Source organism: Piliocolobus tephrosceles, chromosome 9 (assembly GCF_002776525.5).
Source record: "Piliocolobus tephrosceles isolate RC106 chromosome 9, ASM277652v3, whole genome shotgun sequence".
Classification (NCBI taxonomy): domain Eukaryota; kingdom Metazoa; phylum Chordata; class Mammalia; order Primates; family Cercopithecidae; genus Piliocolobus; species Piliocolobus tephrosceles.
The window spans coordinates 71,511,468-71,524,878 of NC_045442.1; the positions used below are offsets into that span (position 1 = coordinate 71,511,468).

General features: G+C 42.3%; 1 protein-coding gene across 1 annotated transcript in view; it reads left to right on the top strand.

Annotated features, from left to right (window-relative positions):
- The window catches only part of SAMD8 (sterile alpha motif domain containing 8), a 60,279-nt gene extending 54,383 nt beyond the window's left edge, over positions 1 to 5,896 (top strand). The window contains exon 6 of the mRNA XM_023204883.2: positions 156 to 5,896. Within this exon, the coding sequence (XP_023060651.2) occupies positions 156 to 460 (305 nt within the window). The 3' untranslated portion in view covers positions 461 to 5,896. The remainder of the gene's footprint in view (positions 1 to 155) is intronic.
- The last annotated feature ends 7,515 nt before the right edge of the window (positions 5,897 to 13,411 follow it).

Genomic DNA, 13,411 nt, shown 5'->3' on the forward strand with positions numbered 1-13,411 from the left:
TGCTTCTATGTATATTAGATAACTAGCTGCAGTGAAGGCTGTGGGAAGGGTGTCAGATCCTGTGAAGAATGGCAAAACAGCCTGACCTGAGAAACGTGACTGAAAAGCATTGGAAGGAATGTAGCTTTAAAATGATCTTTCTGTCCTTTTCCTAGATACACCAAGAAGCTGGAATTTCTTGCACACTTTATCCTGGGTTCTCAACCTCTTTGGAATCTTCTTCATCTTGGCTGCCCATGAACATTATTCCATTGATGTGTTTATTGCTTTTTATATAACAACAAGACTCTTTTTGTACTACCATACTCTGGCCAATACCAGAGCATATCAGCAGAGTAGGAGAGCAAGGATTTGGTTTCCCATGTTCTCTTTTTTTGAATGCAATGTTAATGGCACAGTTCCTAATGAATATTGTTGGCCATTTTCAAAACCAGCAATAATGAAAAGACTAATTGGATGAAGACTATCTTTCTAATGAATTTGTGACTAAATATATAATAGTTGTTGAAAATGAGTAACTTTGCATTCTCCCCTAGGTTGTTCCTAGATGCCTGGCTTATGTGTTCACAAAGTAAAGTTTTCTGTTCTGAGCAAAGTTATGATTATAAAAAGCAAGCAAGAACAATCAAGAGTCTTTATGTAGCTGTTTGAACAGAAAGCTTAAATAGATGTTTTCTGCCCCTTCTCTTTAGGAAGACTTAATGTTGTGATTGAAGTCAGGCTGTACCCTTACCTGTTGAGTATTTGCTTATTGAACTTTAAACAAGTCAACTTGAGCAGTTTGCTGATTGAGGAATTTTCATTGATTTCCAGTAAGGCTCTAGTCAAGAAATAATATGTTTTGAAGCTACTTATTATCTTTAGAAGAAGAAACCCTACCAAGTGATCAGTACTTGTTCTTTGGACTAATCTCTGTGTCAGTTTAAAAAAATGCCACGCTGGGACATGATCTGTTTTACTGACAGTTTTTGCCTTCTGAACCATCTTTTAAGTATACTGAGCATACCAGGATGCCTGAAATAAGAGGAGAATGAAAGAGGCCATAGATGACGTGACAGAGTACTGGCTAGGATGCCATTGGTCTCCTCATTAATGCAAATGTAGAGCTGGCATTTTTCACCAAAGATGCAACAAAAGATGCAGTGCCTGTTTTGTTCTGAGGTTTCAGTATAACCATCAGTAAGTATTCATGAGGGAAAAATGGCTGCATCCATAAAAATAAATGGACTTAATGTTAGTAGTATAGGTACCCAGAATAACTCTGTGCTATAGTAGATGACAGTCCAATTTTATGCTTTTTTAATGGTGTTATTTAATAAGCCAAATAGGAGTGTTTTACCAGATGTTAGATAAAGTTCTTTTGTCGTTAAGTAGGGAGGTATGCATGCAAAGAATTGTTTTCTCCTGAAAAGAAACTTATAGCACGCAAAATACAACTTTTTGGTTTTTGAAATTTATCATTCTTGGCCATTGGAAGTAAACAGTCTCAGACATACTTGGATATGAAAAAGTTGTGCTGTTTTTTACTTTTAAATATAATGGTGTATATACCTTCTTTGTATTTAGTCTTAATTTGGCAGTCAGGAAGTGATATAACTTAGCTGCTATTTACAACACTAGAAATATAGTACTTTAAGTAATTTCACCTCTGTGATAACATTTGTTACTTTATTTTTAATGATGTTTTACAATAGTTATGACAGTAGGATGGTTATGGAATTGGAATTTAAACCCCAACTAATGAGCTTAGCTGCTGGGAATAATAATTAGGTTTTACATTCCATTTTAAAACAAAAACTTAGAAAAGGTGCTGGCATTCTGAGGCCTAAAATTAGGCCGCATATCAGAAGCTTGCTCCTTTGTTATCTGGGTGAAATATTTTATTTTTGCACTTTGAGTCCTATTTCCACCCCTGTGTAAGCTACACAGGAGCCCAAATGAATTGGGTAGGAAAGGAAATTATGCAAACAAGTCTCAGCTAGTGCTGAAGGACCCCAATTTGTGTCTGCTGTGAACATTATTTATTTCTCACTTGAGAAATGCTGCGAGGCAATTCAAGTTTTATGCTTTTAAATCTCACACCTCAGAATCTGGTATCTTAAATTGCTGATTCTGTTACATGCTAGGAACAAAATGCCATCATGTAAAGGAGTTCCATAATCATGAAAAATAAAGAATGTTTCCTATGCCAGTTAGAGTGGTTTGACCCTTCAGGTCAAAAGATGTGTTACTGTTATTTTTCTAGTGACAGAACAGACTGAATTTAGCTAGGGAGGCACTGATGTTGGCTTTTGGGAAAGAGTTCAGAAAACTCTGTGACAACATTAATGTTAAAATGTTAAGCCAAGTGCAGTGGTGCAAGGCTGTAGTCCCGGCTTCTGAGGAGGCTGAGGCAGGAGGATTGCTTGAGGCCAGGAGTTAGGCTGGAGTGTGTTGAGGCTATGACTAACTACTGCATTCTAGCCTGGGCAACACAGCAAGACCCATTCTCTTAAGAACATGGCCGGGTGCAGTGGCTCACGCCTGTAATCCCAGCACTTTGGAAGACCAAGGCAGGCAGATCATTTGAGGTCAGGAGTTTGAGACCAGACTGGCCAATATGACAAAACCTCATCTCCACTAGAACTACAAAAATTAGCTAGGCATGGTGGCCTGCACTTGTAATCCCAGCTACTTGGGAGACTGAGGCATGAGAATCGCTTGAACCCAGGTGGAAGCTGCTGTGAGCTGAGATACTCCACTGCACTCCAGCCTGGATGACAGAGCAAGACTCCATCTCAGAAAAACAAAAAAAAAGCAAGTTAGACTGGGCGCAGTGGCTCACGCCTGTAATCCCAGCACTTCGGGAGGCTGAGGCAGGAGGATCACTTGAGCTCAGGTAAACGAGACCAGCCTGGGCAACAAAGTGAGACCTCGCCACCCCCCCCCACCAAAAAGTTTTTTAGAAAATTAGCTGGGCATGGTGGTGCATGCCTGTGGTCCCAGCTACATGCGAGGCTAAGGCAGAAGGATCAGTTGAGCCCAAGGAAGCTACAGTGAGCTGTAATCATGCCACTGCACTCCAGCCTTGGTGACAGAGTGACACCCTGTCTCAATCAATTACAAAAAGTTAAATAGCTATTAACCTCGGTCTTCTTTCTTTAATATAAATTCTATTCTAGGACCAAATAGAAAAATAAAATGCAACTAACTTTGCAGAGCTATTGACATTGAGAGTACCTAACAACAGACTGCAATGGGGATTGTAAAATAACTTTTCAGCCTTGCACTTGCTCATATATGTTGTGAGAAAAATGTAAGTTAGGTTTATAACTTACTGTTTTAACTATTATAAGGCAGTGTTTACATAAATTAATCATCTCTTTCTTGGAAAACATTGAGACAAAATTATTTTCAGTTTTACCTAAACATGAAACCTGTATTTTAGTTGCTTTTTGTTTTGTCCAGAAATTTCCGGATTTTTTCTTCATATTTTTTTTCTGGTTCAAATCTAAACCACAGTGAAGATAGTATTTATGTTTACATTTTATCTGTGAATGTGGCTAGGCAGAGAAGCTACATGGCTTTGTTCTACATATTTTTTGACCTTGTATTTGGTTCTGTAGTTGCAGACTTGTGAGAGGCTTACATCATCATGGAGACTTTAGTATAGAAGGAACCAAAAGGTTTTTGGTTTGGAGATGCAAACTGGAGGTTATGTTGCAAGTCTTCGATGCATTTTCTGTGTTCCTGGGAGCAGTGTTGCATTTTTTAACCTTTTCCTTTTTTTTTTTTTTAAAGACCAGGCAGGGTAGTGTTATTGAAGGGTAATTGAAGAGTTGGTAGAGAGTAAGAGGTTTTGAAGGAGACAGGTTTGCTGTTGTCACCAAATAATTTGGGGGAAACCTTTCGTGGCTGTGCTGCAAGAATTCTATGTGTGGCTGTCATCTCCATAGTTCTCTGACCAGAATTGCTAGGACAAAAATAGAACTTCTAGCTCTATTTATTTGTATCCTTTGAAATCAGAAAGTAATGAACTTAGCCTGAGAACCGGTCAGTTAAATAATGCAGGCTATGCTGGGTGCAGTGGCTCACGCCTATAATCCCAACACTTTAGGAGGCTGAGGCGGGCAGATCACGAGGTCAGGAGATCGAGACCAGCCTGGCCAATACGGTGAAACTCCATCTCTACCAAAAATACAAAAATTAGCCGGGCATGGTGGTGCGTGCCCACGCCTGTAGTCCCAGCTACTCGGGAGGCTGAGGCAGAAGAATCACTTGAACCCAGGAGGCAGAGGTTGCAGTGAGCTGAGATCATGCCATTGCACTCCAGCCTGGGCGACAGAGCGAGACTCCGTCTCAAGTAAATTAATTAATTAATTAATTAAATTAAATAATAATGTGGGCTATTCAGAAGAAAAAGTCAGTGACTGAGAGACCAGAACCCACTGGACCAAGAGACCTGCAGGGAATGTAGCTCTTTACTCTGTGAGCAGTGGTCTTTCATGCCCTGTCCCTGCCTGTGTGTTTTTACTAAGAATTCCAGAAATCCTATAATTTGTAAATGGGAAACAGAGAAGCCAGATTCTTTTATAGCTGATAAGAAACAGTCTGTTTTAGAAACATCTGTTTGGAAAGTATTACTCATGTATTCACAAAGTCATATTTATAACACTAATTTGCTTTGACTGTGTTCAACAAAAGGCAGTTTCACCATTAATTTCATAGTAAGCTTTTTTAAAGGATTCTAGATCTAAATTGCCTAAGAACATTAACCACATTCTTGTTTTAAACTAATTTAATAAATGTAATTATTTGATAGTCTTTTATAGACTTAGGTTTTCTTCATAATAAAGGTAATGATAATATAGTCATTTGCCAGTTCTTTAAGGTATTCAGGCATTTGAGACAAGAAAGCTCTCTTGTAGAATAGTCCAATTGCTTTCTTAAACAGTATTGGTTTCATTTAGACAGTTTCTAAGCCATCAAAGGTGTCCATTTTAATGCCAACTTGACAGTTTAACCGTTTGTGTTTGTAAGCGGTTTAGCCTGCATTACCCCATACTGCTATAGAGAATTGTTAGTAACATCAAAGGTCATAATACTTCAGGTGATGAATAAGAATGGAAAGAGACTGAGTAGGTTGTTTCTTTTCCCTGTCTTTGAGTAACTTTGAATGACTAAAATTAGTATGAAACTACGTATTGGACCCCCCTTCTCACCCCACCCAGATATAATGTCACCAATTTCAAATAACTAAAATGTGACCAATTACTCTGCTTCAAGTTCTGTACAAATATCTCTGAAATCTGTAAGCCATATTTCAGCTATTCTGGTTTTTAGAATACATTCTATCCTAAATTAACCAAAGAACTTTTTATTCAGTGTAGTTCATATTTCAGCATAAGGAAGGTTTGTGCCTGATATGGGAAGAGGAAGAACACTATGTTAATTTCATTGTTGCTTCAGGTCTCTTTCAATCTGAAGGACTGGGTTGTCTGGAGAATTGAACATAGCCAAGCAATATTACCAGTTAGTAATGTCATCTTAAAAGTGTTCAGTTTTACTAAGTTTTATTCAGAGGATCTATGTATTATTAGAAAATTGAAGTATTTCTGATATGGAACAAAGAAAGTGGAAACTGGTACTTAATGGGAGAAGCAAAATTAGCTTGGACTAAAACGGACATGTTTTGTTTTGTTAATTCTACCTAAATGTCTCTCTATCCACAGAGAAACTAGTATTACTTGAAGATGTGAAAGTTCCTGTGGTAGCCATACCTTGAAGCACAGTGTTTGTACATAAGTAAATATCTTGATTCTAACTTAAATCCAGATTTAACTAATATATATTGTTTTATATCCTTGTTGTATTAAAATGTTTAAAAACACTAAAAATAAAACATTTGAAAGTTGGATTGCAGTTTCTTATTAAAATGTCTTTGCATTATTAATGGAGCTGGTCAGTTTTTTATATAATGAATTTAGTTTTTGCAAATGATTGGCCAGGTGCAATGCCTCACGCCTGTAATCCTAGCTCTTTGGGAGGCCAAGGCAGGCTGATCACTTGAGCCTAGGAATTCGAGACCAGGCTGGGCAACATGGTGAAACCCCGTCTCTATAAAGAGTACAAAAATTAGCCAAGCGTGGTGGTGCACGTCTGTAGTCTCAGCTACTTGGTGGACTGAGGTAGAAGGATCGCTTGAGCCTGGGAAGTCAAGGCTGCAGTGAGCCGAGATCATGCCACTGCACTCCAGCCTGGGTGACAAAGTGAGACCCTGTCTCCAAAACACACGCAAATGATTGAGCTCTGCAACTTTAAATTTGTGGTACTTAGTCCAGAACTGTGGAGTAGTTCGAATGCTAAGCATTGTCACAGGTGCAGGACCATATCTGCTTGATCCACGACTGAACGACTGAACGTGTCTTCCTGATCACTGCTAATATGTAGCCTCTGTAGTGCTGGCCCAGCTAGTCTTTTTGAGAACTCTGGGAAAAATAGTCCAAAAGAGACCACAAGGAGCTTGGTGGAGTACAAAATGCACTGGGTTTAGACTCTGAAGACCTGGGTATGAGTTGTGTTTCTGACACTGATTAAGTTTTTCTTCAAACCTCCGCTTAACCTTATTTAAGTGGAAAAAAGTGCCTACCACATAGGTTGTATTAAGGGCCAATTTATGAAAGTACTGTAGCCTTGCTCATGGAGATGTTAAGATGAGGGTGCTGAGGTAAGAGAGTGCCTCAGAGGAGCTCAGTTGCCACCTTCAGCTGGAACTTTGAAGATGCCCAAATGATAGTTTTAAGGCTCCTGGTAGAGTAGCATGACATTTAAATGCCGTATGTTCTCAGTTCATGGGGCTCCCGTGAAAGCCAGAAATACAGAACCACCATGACCTGCTCATATTCCAGCTTTATAGCCCTAGGTCACATTATGAAGTGAATGTCTGTATCTAATGGTTTTTTGTTGTTTTTGTTTTGTTTTGAGACAGAGTTTCGCTTTTGTTGCCCAGGCTGGAGTACAGTGGTGTGATCTCGGCTCACCACAACCTCCACCTCCCAGGTTCAAGCGATTCTTCTGCCTCAGCCTCCCAAGTAGCTGGGATTACAGGCATGTGCCACCATGCCCAGCTAATTTTGTATTTTTAGTAGAGATGGGGTTTCTCCATGTTGGTCAGGCGGGTCTCGAACTCCCAGTCTCAGGTGATCTGCCTGCCTCGGCCTCCCAAAGTGTTGGGATTACAGGCGTGAGCCACTGCGCCTGGCCTACAAACATGTTTTTAAAATTTTAAATGTTTACATTATTTTACTCCAATTGTAGCATATACATATATATGTACATATGCACGTGGTTTCATACCTTATTTCACTTAACATTTCCAATGCCTTCCAGCCAAGGATGAAGGACACGCCTTAGTTGAATAAGTTGGGTTTATTGTTTGTTATAATGGAGAATACACACCATGGGGAGTTGTGGGGCATCTCAGTGGGAAGGTGTTAGAAAGGATAGGATGTGGGCTTGAGTTACGCAGCTTCTGGGGAAGGTTTAACTGAAGTGGGAATCTGTTCTGATTAGATGGGGGTATTTCTATTATTGAATATCTTAATATCCTAACAAAGCAGGAGGGGCTGGGCGCGGTGGCTCACGCCTGTAATCCCAGCACTTTGGGAGGCCGAGGCGGGTGGATCACGAGGTCAGGAGTTTGAGACCAGCCTGGCCAACACAGTGAAACCCCGTCTCTACTAAAAATACAAAAATTAGCTGGGCGTGGTGGTGCCCACCTATAGACCCAGCCACTCGGGAGGTTGAGGCAGGAGAATTACTTAATCTACACCATTGCCAAAGCAATGTATTACAGAATTTTTTGATGTTTGCCAATTTCATAGATTTTATTTTATTTATTTAGTTTTTTGAGACAGAGTTTCACTCTTGTTGCCCAGGTTGGAGTGCAATGGCGCGGTCTCAGCTCACTGCAACCTCTGTCTCCCAGGTTAAAGTGATTCTCCTGCTTCAGCCTCCCAAGTAGCTGAGATTATAGGCACCTGCCACCACACCCTGCTAATTTTTATATTTTTAGTAGAGACAGGGTTTCACTGTGTTGGCCAGGCTGGTCTCAAACTCCTGACCTCAGGTGACCCACCTGCCTCAGCCTCCCAAAGTGCTGGGATTACAGGCATGAGCCACTGCACCTGGCCTAAATTTATAGATTTTAAAATGGTATCTTAATTCCCTAGCTACAAAAGTAATCTTCAAAAGTGTTTTTTTGTTGTTGTTGTTTTGTTTTTGTTTTTGTTGTTGAGATGGAGTCTCGCTCTGTCGTCCAGGCTGTAGTGCAGTGGCACGATGTCAGCTCACTGCAATCTCTGCCTCCCGGGTTCACGCCATTCTCCTGCCTCAGCCTCCCAAGCAGCTGGGACCACAGGTGCCCGCCACCACACCCGTCTAATTTTTTGTATTTTTAGTAGAGATGGATTTTCACCATGCTAGCCAGGATGTTCTGGATCTCCTGACCTCGTGATCTGCTCACATCAGCCTCCCAAAGTGCTGGGATGATAGGCGTGAGCCACCATGCCCAGCCCAAAAGTGTTTTTAAAATGCAGGACACAGTGGCTCATGCCTGTAATCCTAGCATGTTGGGAGGCGGGTGGATTGCCTGAGTTCAGGAGTTTGAGACAAGCCTGGGCAACACAGTGAAACCCCATCTCTACTAAAATAAAAAAATTAGCCAGGGTGGCAGCGTGCGCCTGTAGTCCCAGCTACTCGGGAGGCTGAGGCGGGAGAATTGCTTGTACCCAGGAGGTGGAGTTTGCAGTGAACCGAGATCACACCACTATACGCCAGCCTGGGGGACAGAGTGAGACTCTATCTACAAAAAAAAAAAAAAAAAAAAGTGTTTTTAAAATAGTAATATGATAAGGAATTGGTGGAGTGGTGACACTTGGTTAGTATGTAAAACTTTCTGGAAACTGCCAACTGTGACTTATTAAAGATTATATGACTATAGATTAAAGACTATCTGACTATAAGATGTTGAGTGGGAAAAGAAAGATGATTTTCAAATTATACTTTTTAGTCTTTTTTTGTGTGTGTGGAGATGGGGGTCTCACTATGTTGGCCATGCTGATCTTGAACTCCTGGCTTCAAGCGATCCTTCCACCTCGGCCTTCCAAAATGCTAGGATTATAGGCATGAGCCACTGTGCCCAGCCAGGAAGATGATTTAGCAGATTGACGAGTGTTTCTCCTGTTTAATTTTTAACATAGTCTTTACTTTGGCCATCTCTTGCCATTGAAAAGTAGCAATTTTTTCTGATCATTGTCTTCCTTGAGTACCTGTAGGAGGCTAAGTCCTGTCTGGTCCAAGGGAAAGCCCAAAGGACTCAGTTGCACTCTGTTTTAAAGTTCTATGAAGAGTAATGTTGATACCGGTCTGCCTGCAGTAGCTATTTTTGGCCCTACCATCACCTGGAAGACATTCCAAAGACCCAGCTTTACCTGTGGAGGGCTTCATTATAGATGTGTAGGATCTGAGCTATGGAAGATGTTTTGAAAGAATATTTATTAAACATTTATTGGTTACCTGTTCTATGCCAGGCACTGTTTAAGTGCTAGTGGTTCAGCGGTAAACAAAACAAAGCCCTGGCCTTCAGGAATCTTACTTTCTAGACAAGAAACACATATATGAGATAAAAAAAAAAAAAAAGTGTTCCTGGCAGTTGTCAACTGGTAATTGACCTGGGTACTGTGGCATTCTCCTAATGAACATAAGCAATTCTATAGAGTATCGACGTCAGATGAGAACCCTGCCTGGCTATAATGGATCCTCTTCACTCACAATCATGCCTGAATGGCAATAAAGACACCGTGCAGCCACAAAAATAGCCACACACCCCTCTCCTGATTAACATGGGCAACTATTATTTGTTCCTTCCTGGGAATTAAGATTCCGAATTGCCCCAGCTTTCTGAAAGCGCTGAGTCCAGAACAGCACCCGACTTGGTTGCTTTCCTAAACCTTCCTTAAGAACACCTAACACAAGCCCAAATCCTGTACCAGCCCCACCTAACACTCTCTTACTGAGAGTCCCCTCCCTTCTCCAGGTGTTTAGTCTTTCTTGCTGCAGGAAGTTTAATTAAAAACCTACCTTTGGCTGGGTGCGGTGGCTCACACCTATCATCCCAGCACTTTGGGAGGCCGAGGCGGGTGGATCACTTGAGGTCAGAGTTTGCAACCCGCCTGGCCAACACGGTGAAACCCTGTCTCTACTAAAAATACAAAAATTAGCCAGGTTGTGGTGGCGGGCACCTGTAGTCCCAGCTACTCACGAGGCTGAGGCAGGAGAATCGCTTGAACCTGGGAGGCGGAGGTTGCAGTGAGCCAAGGTCGTGCCACTGCACTCATCTGGGCGACAGAGCAAAAACTCCATTTCAAAAAAAAAAAAAAAAAGTGACTGAACGTGAACTTAGAGAAGTAACTAGGCTGTAGTCGTACAATCCTTGAAGGTCCTGGTGAAAACTTAAGTTTTGCTTCAAGTGACATGGGAAGCCATTGGTGGATTTGGGTTTTGTGCAGAGGAGTGACTCACATCCCCACCTCACATCTCCATTGTAGCTGGAGTGACATGTGTAGGCCAAGGCAGAGAAGGCCTCCTCCACCCAGCTCTTTCTGTGTAGGCCAATTTGCCTGGCCCTGGACCATGTTATCCTTGAAGGTTTCATCAAGTGCTTCTGGGTACTTTATTAGGAGCATGGAAGAACTGAAGGATGTGCAAGGAGATGAAAGCTGCAGCAGAGCCAAAGGAAAATACGGCATGATCTCAGAAGTGCTGCAGTGGGATGAGACAGCCCTGGATAGAATGGCAGCAGAATTTTTAACTTTTCTTTGCTTAAATTTTTTTTTTTTTTTTTTTTTTTTTTTTAATGCACAGGCTGACAAACTAGAGTTATGAGAACCTTTTTTTGGTTCAGAAGTCAACCTTTGCAGTTGGTCACCAGCAGAGGGTGCCACAAACCTCCAGCAGCCCTTGTGCCTTTGTCACAGGAAGTCACTGGTTTGAACAACATATAGGTGTGCATCAGAATCACCTAGCTTGTTAAAACACATTGCTAAACCCTACCTTCTGCCTAAGTGGGAGGAATTTTTATTTCTGACAGGTTCCCAGCTGATGCTGAGGCTCCCAGTCAGACTGGTTCTTCCTCAGGAAGTGATCAGAACCCCCTGAAGAGCCTTTCACCAACACCCACAGCTTGAAGCAGCATCCCCGAAAGGCATTTCAGAACAGGCTGGAGTGAGGATGCAGGTGTTCCCCAAGCTCCTGAGTTCCCTCCTTCCTCCCCTGGGCTGTTGTGAAAGTACTGAACGCTATAAATTAGTAAACTCCATACAAATGATCACTGCCAGCATCTTAGCTTTTTATTCCTCCCTCCCATCCTTTCATTTTGGTTTCTAATTGTGCATTTTTAGTGTATAGAAATACAATTTTTTTTTTTTAGACGAAGTCTTGCTCTGTCACCAGGCTGCAGTGCAGTGGAGCAGTCTCGGCTTGCTGCAACCTCTGCCTCCTGGGTTCAAGTGATTTTTGTGCCTCAGCCTCCTAAGTAGCTGGGACTACAGGCACACACACCACACCTGGCTGACTTTTTGTATTTTTAGTAGAGACGGGGTTTCACCACGGTGGCCAGGCTGGTCTCAAATTTCTGATTTCAAGTGATTCACCTGCCTTAGCCTCCCAAAATGCTAGGATTACAGTCATGAGCCACCGTGCCTGGCTAGAAATACAATTGATTTTTAATTGCTGGCCTTTTATCCTGTGACAGTGCCAAAGTCATGTACTAGGAGTTCTTTCATAGATTCGTTAGTATGTTTACATAGTCATAGACAATCCCATCATTTCTGAATAGCAACAGTTTTATCCTTCCCCCTATTCCATCTTGAACTCTGGTTTCTCTGGTGACCAGAACTAGATCTGCCAACCCCATTCTGTCATGATATTTAGGGGCAGATAACATACCACCAGTTCACAAAGCAACTTGACAGTATTCTGAATCCTAGCAAAGACCACAAGGACAATGAGGGGGAAGACATCTGAAATGATCAGGCCGCTGGCCCTGAAATGAGGGAGACCTAGCCTTGATGAAATAGTTTGTTCTCATTGGCCAGAGCTAGTGAGTGGAACCCCTACCTGCCCACAGTGGGGAAGTGCCTAGCCTGAGCCTCACCTTGAGCACAGTCCTGCTTCTCTGAGCCAGAGTTTCTGAGTGGGTCCGGTATCTGAGTTGTGGCATCTGAGGGGACTCTGAGGCGAAGCCTTGGGTGGAACAGGGCTTGGCAGAGGTGGAGGTGCCCCTCAGCCCATTTGATAGGTCAGTGGGAATCGGGAGCTGCGCTCTCTTGGAGTGCTCCAAAAGGAAAGCAGGAGACGGGGCTTCTGATCTAGGCACCAGGGAGAGTGAATTTGCCCTTTTCTGGACAGTAGTGGAATGGGGCAGATGGCATCGGGGGGGGGGGGTGGCAGTGTAATGTGTTTGCACCCACTCTCCCTATATGCTGCTGGGTGTCTTCATAGAGAGGCACAGGGAGCATCACCTCCCTTGGCCCAACCTTTGCCAAGCCCCTGTTCCTGCGGACTGGCTTCCGGGGTCAGCTCACCAAGCAGCTCCCATTTACACAGCTTCATCCACCCTCTGCTGCTAAACGTAAAGGTAGCCAGTCTCCTCAAGGCAAATATCAGCAAGCCTTTGGCCTCCCACTCTGGACTCAACCCCTCACCCTCTGCAATCCTTCCTATTAGGAAAGCCATCTAAAGTAGAAATGGCTGCTAACCTCAACTGCCACACTCTAATGGGGCTTGGCTTTCAAGGGGAAGACCTGGGTTCTGTCTCTTAGTCATGATGTAATGGGACTGTGTGTGAGGTCAGGCAAGTCACTAAACTGCACTATCTCAATTTCCTCCCTTGATATAATGCATGATAATATTTGGAAGGCAGATAGCACAGTGGTTTAAGGACACAGACTCTGAAGCCAAGTGCCTGTATTCAAATCTTGGCTCCTCCACTTAATTTAGCTGAATTACCTTGGGCAATTACATAACCTCTCTTTCTCTCAGTTTTGAGGTGATTATAGTACTTACCTTCATAGGGTTATTCTGAGGATAACATGCAAAGGATGTAAAGTGTTAAATATTATTATTACAAATGTTAAACATTGCTATTATTGCCATATTTTAAGGATATTATAAGGACCTACTGAGTTCATATTATAAAAATACTTTGAGGCCAGTCATGGTGGCTCACGCCTATAATCCCAGCACTTTGGGAGTCCGAGGTGGGCGGATCACCTGAGGTCAGGAGTTTGAGACCAGCCTGACCAATATGATGAAATCCCATCTCTACTAAAAATACAAAAATTAAGCCAGGCACGGTGACTCATACCTATAA